The sequence below is a fragment of the Coturnix japonica genome, chromosome 4, assembly GCF_001577835.2.
Source record: "Coturnix japonica isolate 7356 chromosome 4, Coturnix japonica 2.1, whole genome shotgun sequence".
Lineage (NCBI taxonomy): Eukaryota > Metazoa > Chordata > Aves > Galliformes > Phasianidae > Coturnix > Coturnix japonica.
Genome location: NC_029519.1, coordinates 3,979,402 through 3,993,499, shown reverse-complemented (window position 1 = coordinate 3,993,499; position 14,098 = coordinate 3,979,402). Strand labels below are relative to the sequence as shown.

At 42.7% G+C, this 14,098-nt stretch overlaps 1 protein-coding gene and 1 long non-coding RNA gene across 3 annotated transcripts; one reads left to right on the top strand and one right to left on the bottom strand.

Moving 5' to 3' along the window:
- The first annotated feature begins 27 nt into the window (after positions 1 to 27).
- Positions 28 to 13,045, top strand: MOSPD1 (motile sperm domain containing 1). Of its 2 annotated transcripts, none has more exons than XM_015860338.2 (6): positions 28 to 121; positions 4,628 to 4,885; positions 5,069 to 5,144; positions 8,236 to 8,462; positions 10,112 to 10,273; positions 12,367 to 13,045. In XM_015860338.2, exons 2-6 carry the CDS (start codon positions 4,732 to 4,734, stop codon positions 12,396 to 12,398), a joined length of 651 nt encoding a protein of 216 aa, XP_015715824.1. In that variant the 5' UTR covers positions 28 to 121; positions 4,628 to 4,731; the 3' UTR covers positions 12,399 to 13,045. The 2 variants fall into 2 exon arrangements, with proteins under 2 accessions (XP_015715824.1, XP_015715823.1); XM_015860337.2 differs by having other exon boundaries at positions 8,236 to 8,465.
- LOC107312694 lies at positions 4,683 to 10,084 on the bottom strand. Its single transcript, XR_004307024.1, has 2 exons — positions 8,569 to 10,084; positions 4,683 to 5,822 (listed from the first exon to the last, which is right to left on the bottom strand). It is a non-coding gene; the product is annotated as an uncharacterized LOC107312694 (long non-coding RNA).
- Positions 13,046 to 14,098: the final 1,053 nt, after the last annotated feature.

Sequence of the window (14,098 nt, the reverse complement as noted above, 5' to 3'; positions counted from 1 at the left end):
CAAGAGGGAGCCCGGCGCCATCCCGGCAGCCATAGCGACGACGCTTCCCGCAGTGACGGGAGCAGGCGGGGGGCGCCGCACAAAGGGGCGCCGCGACAGCCCGCAGCCAGCGGCCCCAGCGGTGAGTGCGGGCCGAGGGGAGCCACCACGGCTGTGGGGCGGGGGAGGAACGAACGCCGCCTCGTGCCTGCCTTCCCTGCCTTCCCTGCCCGGTGCCGAGCGGCTCTTACAGGCCGGGCCTCTTCTTTGGGCCGGGCCGCACGGAGCGCCGGCGGCCCCGGTGAGGCCTTGCCGCCAGGCCGCGGCACACAGCGCGGGCAGCGGGGCGGGCGGGACGGGGCTGTGAGCGGCATCGCGCTGTGCAGGGCCGGGCTGTCAGAGCGCTGCTGTCGAATAACAAAGGGGCCACATGAAGCGTGTGCCGCCGCTCCTGTTCGTCTGCTTTCAGTAGGTGCGCCTTAAGAGGTCGATTAGAATGACTTATTGCCCGTGTTTCTCTGTAGGAAGAGCGTTTAATGTCTTCTTGCCCGTGTTTCTCTGAAGGAAGAACGTTTCTCGGTGAATCGGTGCCGTCCTGACATTTGATCTGAGTAGCTGAACCTGGGGATGAAAGGCCACGTAGCGCTGCACTGTGCGGCTGAGGGCCGGGCACGGGGCCGGCTGCCCTTGGGGCCCTCAGTTGTGGGACTGTGGGACACCCCATCCCTGCAGGCATTCACGGCCAGGCTGGATGTGGCTCTGGGCAGCCTGGGCTGCTGGTTGGTGACCAGAAACCCCGGCTGGGATTCCACGTGTCCCTATTGTTGCACAGCCCTCAGGTGTGGTAGGAAAAAAGCTGTTGTCACCTTGTCAGCATTTGTGGAAAAGTAAAGGAAAAATAACGTGGATGAAGTAAGTTGTGTTGTGGGTTCTTGTAAGTGACCCCGTCTGGGACTCTTGTGATTCCCAGCATCCTGAGGACAGTTCCAGTGACACTTCTCATCACACACAAGGTTTGGGAAGCCTCAGAGTGGTTCTGCCACTTGGGATGTGACTGTCCGCCCACCTCAGTGCTTTGCAGAATACGTGCCCTCCTAGATCAGCAAACCGAGGTGAGGTTACCAGCCCTGTCAAGGTCACAGGGTCGGTGACAGAGCTGGCAATAATGGAACGCAGCCATCCCCACCGCCGGCTCTGTGCTCATCGCTGGATGACTCTCCCAGATAATTGCAGGTAGTTTAAACACTGCATTGTGTAAGCGTGTTTGGAGGCCTTCAGTAACTTTGGGGGAGATGAAACGTTGATAGATCTGCCTCATATCTTACGCTCTGTTTGCATAGAGCTCACACTGAAGCTTCAGCTTCTCCTGGCATTGGGTGGAATTTTGAGGACTTATATATATACCTCAGTTGTGCATTTGTTAAGTAATGGTGTGGAGAAGCTTCGTGTGTCGATGTAGAGGGTAGATTATGGGATAGAACAAACACAGATTACACCGTAATGACAGTTTTTAAAGGGGGAAGGTGGAAGCTGTGGCTGTAAGGAGCCCTCTGAATGAAGTGTTTACCAAATGATGTTCTGTTATTTGCCACAGTTTAGGGTTATAATCCAAACAAGTGTGCTGGGAAGCCATGGCAATGGGGTGCTGGGAGTTAAAATAGAACAAAAAGCTTCTCCCCTCTTTGATTTATTTATGTCTGCACGTAGTTGTTAGATAGAAACAAATCAGAACAGCTGTCATCTCTGAGCCTAGAGAGGAGTTTCACTTTGTGTCTTTTTTTTCTGTCAAGTTTATGAAGAAAGGGATTTCAGAGGAAATGCTGGTGTGACATGTGCGTTGTGTGTTTAGTAGCTTCAGGGAGGAAAGATCCTTAACGAGCTGAAGAAAATATGGATAATGGCTGGTACAGATTTCAGATGGCACTGGAAAGCGGGCTGGCATTGCTCAGGTGTTCCACCTCAGCCCTGTCCTGCAGGGAGAGGTTAATGCAACCTGTAATGCTGCCTTTGGGAAGAGAACTTGTGCTGCTGTTACCTGGTGAGGTATCGCAGCAAGGCGACTGGTCAGCTGAAAGAATTCTCTCATAAAGAGTGCATGTGGCTTGCCTAGAAAGCTACAACTTTCTATCCTGAACGACACTGCTGTGTCAGCAGATGTGTCTGCTGTACAGCTGAGTTTGCCAGATTTTACTTCTGCCAGGTTGAGTGCTAACTTCTTATCCAGCCAAGTTAAATAAGAAAAGGAAGCGATAATGGGATGTGCTTCTTTTTAGGGTTGTTTGATTTCAGCGTGAAAGCTTGTGGAATCCAGGAAGGTTTGTGCACTGTTAGCAATGGATGTGTAAGAACCAGACCTGCTGGTAGGCTTATGGTGCACGGCTCTCCTGGTGCTGTGCTGTGTGGGTTGGGAGCACCTGGCTGCTCGCTGTAAGCTGAGCTGGGGGAACTGGAGCTGTGCTGTGATGCCAGGAATCAGAATGAAACCCATGCAGTGTTTAATGGGACTGTGGTACAGCCCATCCCTGCAGGCATTCAAGGCCAGGCTGGATGTGGCTCTGGGCAGCCTGGGCTGCTGGTTGGTGACCCTGCACATAGCAGGGGGTTGGAACTGGATGAGCACTGTGGGCCTTTTCAACCCAGGCCAATCCATGATCCTATGATACTTTATTTGTAATCGTTAAATAAAAATCAAATGGTTTACATTCTATTAAATCTGGTCGCTAAAATATCTGGCAGTGCTATGGTATTGATTGCACAGAAGTTCATAACACCTACTAGGAAAACAATAGTTCATTTCAAGAAGATGGCTTATATGTCTGATATGTCTAATGAATGCAGTATGGTATGTTTGAGAACCAGTTGTTCTCACATGAACTTATTGTATTCTGTGTTAAAGTACAAAATCTGCCCATCAGAAGGTTCAGAAGAAATTATTTCCTATGCTGATTATTTGGCATATAGTCTCATATCAATAATAATATATTTAATGTATATTGATCTATCTAAATGGAACAATGAATCTCACTTGGCAGTAGCTCATACAGTTTAGCAGGCAGTATTACTTACAGGCGCTCCATGCACTGATCTTAGAGCTTGTTCATTCCTCTGAAACAAAAGGGATTTATGGAAGTTCTCAGCAGCCCCACGGAGCCCAAACTGCCACTCACAGATCTGTTTCTGTTTCCAGTCCCTTCTTAATAAGGCAGCAGAGCATCAGCTTTGGAACGCTCTCATTGGGGATTTGTTTTCAGAGTATTATTAGCAGCATTTCAGTGAAGCGGAAATAAACCTGTGCTCTGCAAAGAAAGTGGGCCCAGGGAAACGTGTTCAGTCAGAGCAGTTCTAAGAAGTTGCTATTTTGGATAAGAAATAGAAAAGCTTAATAAGAAACACAACTTGTAAATCTAAAGATGGGACTGCAAAAATAGCCTCTATATGTCCCGGCAAACATGCATTGCTGTCACGTTTCAAATACAAAGCATCAGTTTGGTGCTTGGAAATGTAAACATCGTCATGTTTTGAATGCAAAACCCCAAGCCTGTATTTCTGTTTGTTCACGATGATATGGCAGTTCAATGGGAGACATTTCTGAAACTGAATTTCAGATCAGGTTGTTTGTCTGGAGAACAACTGGAATGGATGTTTTGCTGCATTGAAAGCACAAATTACAGCTCATGAGCCAGTGAGAACTTCTTATCCTATCTTCTACTGCAGAATAAAGCTGAGCCTCACAGAACACCTTCAGTTTGGTAATAAACCTTGAGGAAGTACAATGAAATCTGACAATCTTGGGAGGGGGAAATATGTGAAGCTGTTTGACTGTATTGTGTCTGCAGTGTGTAAGATCACAGGCATGCGATGTGTGCTGAGGAATCTGCCCTTCATTTTATTGGACAAATTACGTTTGGGATTGTTGCTCGATCAGGTCAGAGGTTCTGGTTTTAGTTCTGGAATGAGGATCAGGAAAAAAACCCTGTGGGGGTGGCAAAGGAGAGTTACGGTGGTTATGTTTTGTGTAGAGGTGGAGCTGGGAGAAAACCTTTCTTATTTCTTAACCCGGTAATAAATCCAACATCTATTTGGTGTTATTCATCCCAGTTATTTCTCGATTCATTACCAGTAACTACTGTGCAATCATAACAAGACCTTAAGTTTAGACAAAGCGTGAAGATGTTCCCCATTCCTTTGTTCTGAGTCTGCCTGTGTGAGCAGATACCTCAGTTATACTTCATCCAGGAACTCTGCATAGCTCACAGAGCAGTGAGGCTCCTTTCAGTGATGCCCACTGCTGCATTACGCCTTTGTTTCCTTACTTTGCTCTTTTCTCAACTGTTTGTTTTCTGAGGTGAGACTGGCATTTATTTGTGTTGCTTTGCTTTGCAGAAAGTCACTTTGCAGGGTTGGGGCAGACTGGGGGCTCCCAGCCTGTGTTACACTGAACAAGTGCTAATCCATTTCTTTTAGAGCACTTTGTTAAATAGCTGCAAATAGAAAAGGTATTTCTACATCTTTAAAGACAGTACTCAGTTATGCATCTACCTGTATGCAAGTTCTACCTTCTTACATCTTCGTTGTCTCGGTTTAATACAGATTCATGGAACAATCTTCTTACCTTCTCTCTCTTTTTTTCCCCTTTTTTTTCCTTCAGAATTGCCAAAATGCTTTGGAATTCTTAAACGATTCTAAAACTGAAGTTGCTGAAGATACAAATCTCATAAGAACACAAGAAGCAGCAAGGAGGATTCAGTGCCAATGCAGCAACAAAGAAGACAGCCAGAGTTAGTGGAAGGAAATCTTCCTGTTTTTGTTTTTCCTACAGAACTTATATTTTATGCAGATGACCAGTCAACACACAAGCAGGTGTTGACTCTATATAACCCCTATGAGTTTGCCTTAAAATTCAAAGGTGGGTTTCTTAGGTTAAGTTGTATTTAAGGATTAGTTGGTGATCTTGAACAATCCAATTATAGTTCGTGTAACCGATCATATTTGCGATGAAACCAAAGCCCTGTCTTCACTTGTATCTGTTGATGAAATAATTGAGGTGTTAATTTGTGACTTGTCACCTCTGCTGTCCTTTTCTTTGCAGTTCTTTGTACAACTCCAAATAAGTATGCGGTGGTGGATGCGACTGGTGCAGTGAAGCCTCAGTGCTGTGTTGATATGTAAGTAAAACGTTTTTTCTTCCTGATAGTCTGACATCTGATTACCTTAATTATCATAAAGGTAGTAAATGTTAGCATCTATAGCATAAATTATATAAATGTTACCGTGTTTCCCTGATCTCTTGTATTCTTGTGTCCATCCAGTCTTTGCCCTAGAGTAAAAGAACAGTAAAGGTAACGATTATGAGATAGTTCCTTTAGTTTTCTCTTTAAGCATAAATAAAACACTGCTAAGTACATCCTGCAGTGTCCTTCACAAACAATCAGTGAGAGTATGGAGCCTCTGAGTACTACTTTGGTATTTCTAACAAGAAGAACAAGACCACCCCCAGGGTAGGAATTTCTTTGTGAGAAATGTTTGTTAGCAGACTGACAAAGTGAAAATGTGAGCAGTTCTACTGAACGCACTTTCCTTGGACATACTTAATGAAGCTACTTCTGCCCACCTTTCACCCTGACCACCTGTCTTGTACTCCCTGCTCTCCCTCTCTCCCTTCACATCCCACCCTCCTTTTACTTCTCCTTTCAGGTCCCAACACGGTAACAGAGGAAAAACAAATGCTGGTTAACTTACTCCAATAACGTGTAGGGCCTGTAGCCTGCTATAATTCAAAGTAGAGGAACCAACAGATATGATAAAATTATCCAACTTTTTTCACTGTGTTTGCAGCGTTGTTTCTGTGAAGTACAGATAGAACAAAATTAATGAGAAATCAGTAAGCTACTGTAGTGTTTAGCAGACATTTACACAGTCCTGATGTTCAGTTCATCTTTGGCTTAAACAAATGTATTTTATCTAATAAGAAAAACAAGAGGTATGACTATTTTCTTGGGAGTTTTTGTGTGGGAAAGAGAACCCCAGCTGGTTCTGCCGATGTTGTTGTCCAACATCAGTGTTTACTGCAAAGATATGAGCAGTACTAGGTAAGTGTGGCCACTTGCCAGGTAAACATATTTTACAGAGCTTCTAATTATGCAATGGCCTCTAAAAAGAAACATGAGAATGTATCTGTTTATAAGGGACTGCAGAAATTATCTCTTTGCTTGGCAGCAGATGCATGTTCTCCTAGTGCAGTGTTATGTACGGATTTTGTTTAGGTTGATTATACCATATAATGAGAAAAAGCTATAAATGAGCCCTTAAAGGGAGAAATAATTTATCAGAACAGCAGATTTGGTTTCTAGGGTTGTATGAATTTAGTATTACAGGGGGAAAAAATCCTTCTGTTTTAGTAAAAGCACTCGCTGAACCAACACTGAACTTCTTGAAAGCCTGACATAAGCACACTGCTTGGTTTCTAAAGTAAAACCACAGACTTATGCCAATCTTACATGAGAGGGATGACTTAGTTTCTGTTTCCTTGTTGAATCGTCTGTTCAGACTATATACTAGTTATAAGCACTTGCTCTGTGCTTATGATTGTAGATGCCTTGTTGTGGTGACACACTGGAACAGGTTGCCCAAGGAGGTTGGATGCCCCATCCCTGCAGGCATTTAAGGCCAGAGGCTGGATGTGGCTCTGGGCAGCCTGGGCTGCTGGTTGGTGACCCTGCCCATATCAGAGGGGTTGGAACTGGATGGTCACTGTGGTGGTCCCCTTCAACCCAGGCCGTTCTATGATTCTAAGATTCCTTTAAAAGAAACCTGAAACAAATATGTTTCTTGTAGCATTTTAATGCACATGCATCACAAAGATAGTACTCCTTTAATTGTTTCCAAAATGCTTACCCTGTATTAATAAAGGTAAAACTGCTTTTTCCCCTCAGGACGTGGCAACCTTCTTGAAGCCACATCACTTATATATGGGTGTTTTTTCAGGTTAGCTATTATTATCTTAGAAATTTAGAGTAGCCTGTCATAAAGAGGAAAAAAAAATGTCCTCCACTCCAGAAAAATGTACTTTGCTTTAACTCTAAGAGCTGATATGACTTAAAAACCTGAATGTTTTCTTTTTTTAGTGCTAGATGTGTATTTTCATAATGAATCATAAATGCAGAGAGGAGGCAGGTGAGCAGAGCAGTGTGCAAAGGTCTGTATTGCCTTTGATCAGTGTTATTTTTAGACTGTGCCTTTTACATGTCCTGCATATGGGTTTTTTTCCACATCAAATACCATAAAACTGGAAGTAATGTAAAGGCTGTCACAGTGCCTTAATATTGAAGCCATCTTGGTCAAATTGTTAAAAACAGCAGAGTTTACAGTGCTTGCTGGACAGTGCAAAAGTCTGAGAGGGGAAAAAAAAGGACCCCAGGCATGGCTCAGTGCATGCCTATGCTGCAGCGAGGGGTCTGATTGCAGCTTGCATAGATAAGAGCAGGCCTAGCTCTTGCTAACTGATCAAGTATCTGCAGTATTTCAGTTCAGGCTGCAGAATATGATCAAGGTAGCAAGACTGCTGAGCAAAGCTTTAACAGCACAGAGCTCTGCTTTTGAGAGCCAAGCTTGCTCACTGAAAGGTGGGAAATGTTTATGTAGGTACATAGCTGTAATTCTGACTGCAGTTACATGCCTTAAACTGGTGAGTTTCTGATTTTGAAAGTCTTTAAAGCTCGCTGACTCTCACCCATAGAGAAAACTAGCTTTGCTTCTGAGAAAATGCAATTTTAAAGCTTTGAGCCTGTTTTCCTGAACAGATTTCTGCCATCACCTCGTCTGTCCAAGTATTTGGCAGCCCTTCTTTTCTTCCCTATGTACCCCACATCCCCCTCTACCTTTCGACATACTGGACAGCATGTAGCAAAATTGTTTTAAGAGGAGGCATCTTTCAGATAATGAATATCTTGTGAAAATTTTAGACAGGTCCCTAATGGTGCATTCAGAGAAAGAATAGCTGTTCTTCTTGGCCAGCCAATTGGAGCAGATATATTTAGGAACTAGAATACCCTATCACGGTGCAGCAAACACAGGGAGGAGAGATGAGGCAAGATCAAGTCTTCAAGAGCACGGAGTGACTGAGGATGGAATGGGGATGTGAACCATTGCAGTGCATCTGTGTGGGGAAAGCAGGGGAAACACTGGCATTGCAGGGCATGATTCCCCAGGAGACAACATTTTTACTAGCTCTTCTATTTGACATTTTTTGCTCTGCAGTGTGATTCGTCACAGAGATGTTCGTGCTACTCACTATGGTGCGATAGATAAATTCCGTCTGCAAGTGTCTGAGCAAAGCCAGAGGAAAGCACTAGGGAGAAAGGAGATTATTGCTACTCTGCTTCCATCTGCAAAGGAACCACCGCAACAAAAGGAAGAGGAAGAAAAACGAATAAAAGAACACCTGTCTGAAAGTGTCTTCTTTGAGCAGACTTTGTGTCAACCAGGTAGTTGAAATCTTTATCCCTCCTGCTCTCTGAATTGGTTTTGAATAGCTTAAATGAATAGGAAGACTAGACAAAACTAAGCATTAAGATAATTCTTATTAGTTACCTTTATCACCAAAGGACAGTTGCTCTCTGGAAGCAAACTGTGACAATTCTGCTTGTGCCATCTTGATTAATCATTAGATTTTTTTCTTCTTTGTCTGAAAAGTACAAAAAAAAGAAAGCAAAATTGCTGGCTGGAAACTCTTCATATGTTTTGTGTGTGAGGAAGTGAATCTACAGTCCTGGGCAACACCTGGACCAAACAACTCAATCAAAGCAATAGGAAGAAAGAGAAAAGGCATTGAGTGTTACTGGAAGTGAATCTGAAGCTTCTGCTGAATTATAATGTAATGTTCCTGTCACTGCTTGTTTTTTCATGACAAGAACAAAAATAAGTTCCTGAAAAGAAACTAACTTGCTTGAGAGCATTTCTCCTGCTAAAATCAAACTGTGACAGCATTTATAAATGGTTTGCTGGCTGGTGAAACACCTTGTATGAAGAAAAAAAGATTAACAGAACCATCTCAGTACGTACTGTAGGAGGATACGTGGTTAAACTAAACCTACACCATCTCGGGGCCCACAGAACACATTGTTAGTATGGTAGTTGTTCCAGTAGAGAAGGTTTGAACCGTTCTGAACAATCTGATATTGGTCTTAATCCAAATGCTATTTCTTTGCTTTAAAATGTTCAGTTAAATTATATTGCTTGCCTACAGAAAAGCAGTGAACAGCAACTTAGAGTCTCTGCATATAACCTGCAACATAGAAATAACAGTCTACTGGAATTCAAATAGGGCATGCAATGCCAGTCACAGTGAGGATAGAAAACTGTGCTAACAGCATTTGTTAATTTCTAACAGGTGGTTCTTAGCATTGTCAGATGTTAAGAACTTGGTTAGGAGCATTCAACTGACTCATCAGCAGCTCTTATAAAAATGGTTGAAGCGTGTAATTGAGGAGGTTCCAGTTACTAAAGTGCAGCACAGCAAAGAGCATGGAGGACAAATGAATCTATAGTTTGCGTTTCCTTGTTTGGCTGATACTGAATCGTGGTAGTTCAGTTTTTAAAGCAAGTTAAACATGCTACTCATCCGTGGCATGTAAACTGGTTCTGGGACAGGCCTTAAATACTCCTAAAGAAAGAAGGGAAGCTCATCTGGGCCAAATGCCTGTGCTCTTGCTCTAGCCAAGATTTGTTCTGGAGATGTAAGAGTTTTCTGCCTGTGTACCTTCCTTTGGTGTTCTTTCCCAATTAACTACTAATTGCACAGGGAACGTATCAATGTCAGGATGCATAATGAAACCTCAAGCATGGCTGAAACGTCTAACTGTCAGGAGTGTGTATATATAGCTACTAGGCCTGGCAGGCTCTGTTCCTCAGAAGGGAGAGATTTGGAAAGTCATGTGAAAACAAATTCCAGCATCAGCCTTGGAACAGGGAGCAGCCTCCTGCACTGCAGAACGCAAAAAGCTTCAGAATGTGGGTGTAGGAATCGTTTTCCATCCCCTCCAAACTCAAAAGGTTAAAAAAAATATCAAGGTAGCGCAGCTCTGATGTTACATGTGTAGATGTTCCTTACAAGCGGTACTATTTTGTTTTTCAGAAAACAGACCTGCCTCATCGGGACCTAGTTTACTAACAGTCTTCCTGGGAATAGTGTGTATTGCAGCACTAATGCTACCTACATTGGGGGAAATGGAATCCCTGGTGCCTCTCTACCTCCATTTAAGTGTGAATCAAAAGTTAGTTGCTGCTTATGTTTTAGGTGAGTATTCTGGATCTTGTGTTTTAATGGAGCTTTTGTGATTTGGGAAACTTCTCAGCTGTTTGTCAGCAGCTTCAGGAAACGTGGAGACAAAGAACTGCCTTACATTTCCTTCTGCATCCCCACTTAATATCTGAAGTTACGGTCAGAATGATGTATGAGGGGAAAGTGATTATTATAAATCTTTTAGACCAGATTTTAGTCAATATTATATACGGGCCCCTACATGCTAATTCTACCTTCATTTGATGACTGGCCAAATAATTAATACCTATAATCACCTGCCAGCAAAGCTGAGCATAATATATTACTGTTTCTTACACTGAATACAGAGTTAATCCATTGCAGAACCTGGAGCTCTTCTGGTTTTATTTCTCTCTCCAATGAGCTGGTCTGAAAGGCTCTGTTCAGTGTCATCTTGATAAGTGGTTGAAGTGTTCAAAAATAGTTATTATTGCTTAATAAGAGATCACTGCCATCCACAACTCTTGCTAACTTGCTCCTAAATTAGGAAGCACAGATAAGTTGCACACTTTGATTTGACTGTTTTTCTGTAGCTATTTCAGACTGGAAGAGCACTCACACTTAACTCAGTTCTCCCATCCCACTACCTGGCAGAAATGAGAATCTAAAGAGAAGGAGATAGGCAGCTTCAAACTGATAGCTGGAGGTGAGGTAGTGGTGGGAAAGGATGCGAGATCTTACTGATTAAATGCACACAGTTTAGTGACTGACTTTGACAAGCCGGTCTGCTGAAGGGGTTTTAAAACTCACCTGTTGCTAACTAGAAACCTGTCTTTATGAGCTGATGGCAGTGTGTTTTCAGATTAGAATCTTGCAGTAATCCTGGTTTTATTTTTACCTCTAGCTTTGAAAATAGTTCCAGTTTCTGCTGGCGACAACTATAGCATCAAACCGTTTGAATTCATACATTTGCAATAGCCCACCTCTTTGTAGATGCGTTGTGAAGTCCCTACAGGTCTTGATTGTCCTGGTGGCAGGGTTCTCACTGCTCATGAAAAGGCTCCTCTGGGTACAGCACTTGTCTACAACACAAGTAGATTGCCCTAAGAAGGTGCAAACACTTTCTGCCACAGTGAAGTACAACTGGATTGTTTAGTTTTTAAGTGAAAGGGGAGGTTTATGCCACACCAATGACACTACACGCCATTTGAGACCAATTTGCTTTACAGAAATGAGTTAAACCCATACATGTGATGCAGGCTGTTCCATGTTACTCTGCAGTGATTTAAATAATCTAAATCAGGGCCTACAGCAGTTCTGGTAGTGGGGATCATCTGAGCTAATGCAGACCTTAAGGAACAGCTGAACTAGGATTCCTCTTTAGTGGGATGAAATGCTTGTCTAATGGAAGGCAGCATTACATTTTATCTTTAAAATCTTCAAGTAAATAAGTTACATCAGTCTGTAGAGGCAACATGCTGAAAGAGTCTCAGCAATTTCTTTGTCTGGCAAGATCTGTAGGCTGTAAGATCTGTGCTGTAAAAGGCTATTATGGAAACGTATTCCAAGCCTGAAATAAGATTGCCTAAGAACTGATGAATTACCATTTTGGTGTTACAGAAGGTCTGTGTGTTTTTCCATATGCCTCTTTGCCCTGTGCTAAATAAATTCATGGCTTTTTTCTTTAATCAGCACATAATGGCAGTGAGTTTTTCAGTGTGGCAGCAGTAGGTTTTCCAACTCTGCTTTCATCCCTGGAGCCTGTCTTGAATTGTTTGGGGGGTTTTTTAGGCCTCTGTCAGAGCACTTTTTTCCCCTCCCTTTTTAAAGGTCACAAAGGCTGCGCACCGAGCAAAGACTGGTTTTAGACCAGTGTTATTCTGCAGAGAAATGAATAAAAACCATCTTCCAGCTTTGAGCTAACCTGCCTTGCTGCTGACTCAGCATTTGAACACACTGATTTTTGTCTCCATCAGAATTTGGAGCAATACTTGTGGTATTTACATAAGGGGTGTATATGAGCTCCTCCTGCATGCATTACTTCTGCTTTATTTTCTGCCCTGTGAAACAATAACGGTCTTCTAAATCTCAAAAAATTAAAGCGTTCAGTTCTTAATCCTTTCTTTCAGGTCTCATCACCATGGTTATTCTGAAAACATGAGCAATGACTTAACAGGACATCAAACACCTTACTGTATATTCACATCATGAATGTGGACTGCCTTTTACACCCATCGGGCTCATCAAGATGCTAGCAACTCTGTTCAGTGATCTAAGATCCCTTCAGAAGTGTAATATATTTTAACTATGTATAATAAATGAAAGACTCAAAGCACTTTCAGGTGCTTCTGTAACAGACAGCTATGAAATGTTCAGTGATACCTGTGAAAATAATTTGAAACACTTTTATATTTACGCCTACTGTAAAAATGAAATCCTTATTAAAGCAACGTTTGTTATTTTTAGCCTATGTTCACATCAGTGCGTGATCACTATAAAAGCAAACTGTCATATGTAAAGCGTTCCTTTGGTTTGTGGCTGTACGTGCTGAGGCTGATGCCTGACACTTCTGTATACGTACCAGAAGGATGGCAGTCGTGGCTTATCAATCATTGAAGAAAATGGAACATTTTCATCAGTGAAACTATGAAATAAACCATTACATTTAGGTGAAGAAGTAATTCTCAAATTCCTTACTTCGTTGGTACCGATGTATCACTGAGCGCTCGTTTTCTTACCTGGGGAACTAATTTCTGCAACAGACATTTTGTATCGACTGTAGACAATAAAAGACCGGTTCTGTAGTCACATCCTTTCATTTCTTAGGGCTGCACGTGAGCAACGTGGCATTAACAGAAGCTGAACTGATGCTGCACTCCGGTGTAGAATTCAGCACCTTTTGCTCTTACAGACCAAACTGAGCAGAGCAGCAAAGGCGTTTTTGTCTCCACCCTCCCCCACCACACCTCACAGCTGGGGCAGGATTTCTGCTGTATGAGAAAGTCCTGCTCAAAGTCCAGTGTTAATTCTAGGTGAACGTTTACCCCGTTCCACATTTCATTGCAGAGATGTTAAATCATAACACATTACTCCTAATGATTTGTTTCACTATGACTGCATTTGGTTCATACGTACAAATCTATAAGGAGTCTATATAATAATTATGCTTTGATCTGTATAAGAAACGTTCTGGAAGTTAAACTTTCCCCTCCTGCATGTTACGGGTCACTTTTCTGGACTTTGTGCATGGAAGCACAAGGAAACCAGGCAGACATGGCTGTTAAAAGAAGGATGAGGTTGAATTTACGTTAATAATGACTGTAAATTTCTTACATGTAACACACCAAGTCTTTAAAGGGCAATAAAACATTACTTCAGCTTGATTGCCAGGCAAACTGAGACTGTGTCATCTGTCAGCATCAGCTGATAAAGAAATAGGCATTAATAGACCTTAAGGAAAAACTAAGTGTTGGTTTGAGCTGTTGGTGTTCCAGATCTGTGCTATGGCCAGAGCTGTCTTCCAGTTACACACAAAGACAGGCATGGCTCAAGGTTTTCCTGCTGCTATGGAGCTGCATTCTTGTCATTTGGCTGTTACTATTAATTACCTGCACTGTTAATTTGGAGTTTTGTGAGACATGTTTTGCCAACGTTCCTTTTCAAGGTACTTAGAAAGAAGCAGCCAGCAATGGAACAAACACCTTGAGCAAAGAAATGGGGAACAAAGAGCTATCAGCAACCAAGAGAACTAAAACACTGCAGTGTTTCTCGTTCAAGGTCAAGCCAGGAACAACACACAGATAAAGTTTCCACACGCAGCATAACTCAGCAGCTGGAGATAAAGCCCACACTTAGGCAGAA

Excerpts from the sequence above, each read along its gene's own strand:
- MOSPD1 (XM_015860337.2), top strand. The coding sequence starts at position 4,732 with ATGCAGCAACAAAGAAGACAGCCAGAGTTAGTGGAAGGAAATCTTCCT. Across the intron at positions 5,145-8,235 it reads CCTCAGTGCTGTGTTGATAT|TGTGATTCGTCACAGAGATG; the intron begins GTAAGTAAAACG and ends TTTGCTCTGCAG. Across the intron at positions 8,466-10,111 it reads GACTTTGTGTCAACCAGGTA|AAAACAGACCTGCCTCATCG; the intron begins GTTGAAATCTTT and ends TTTGTTTTTCAG.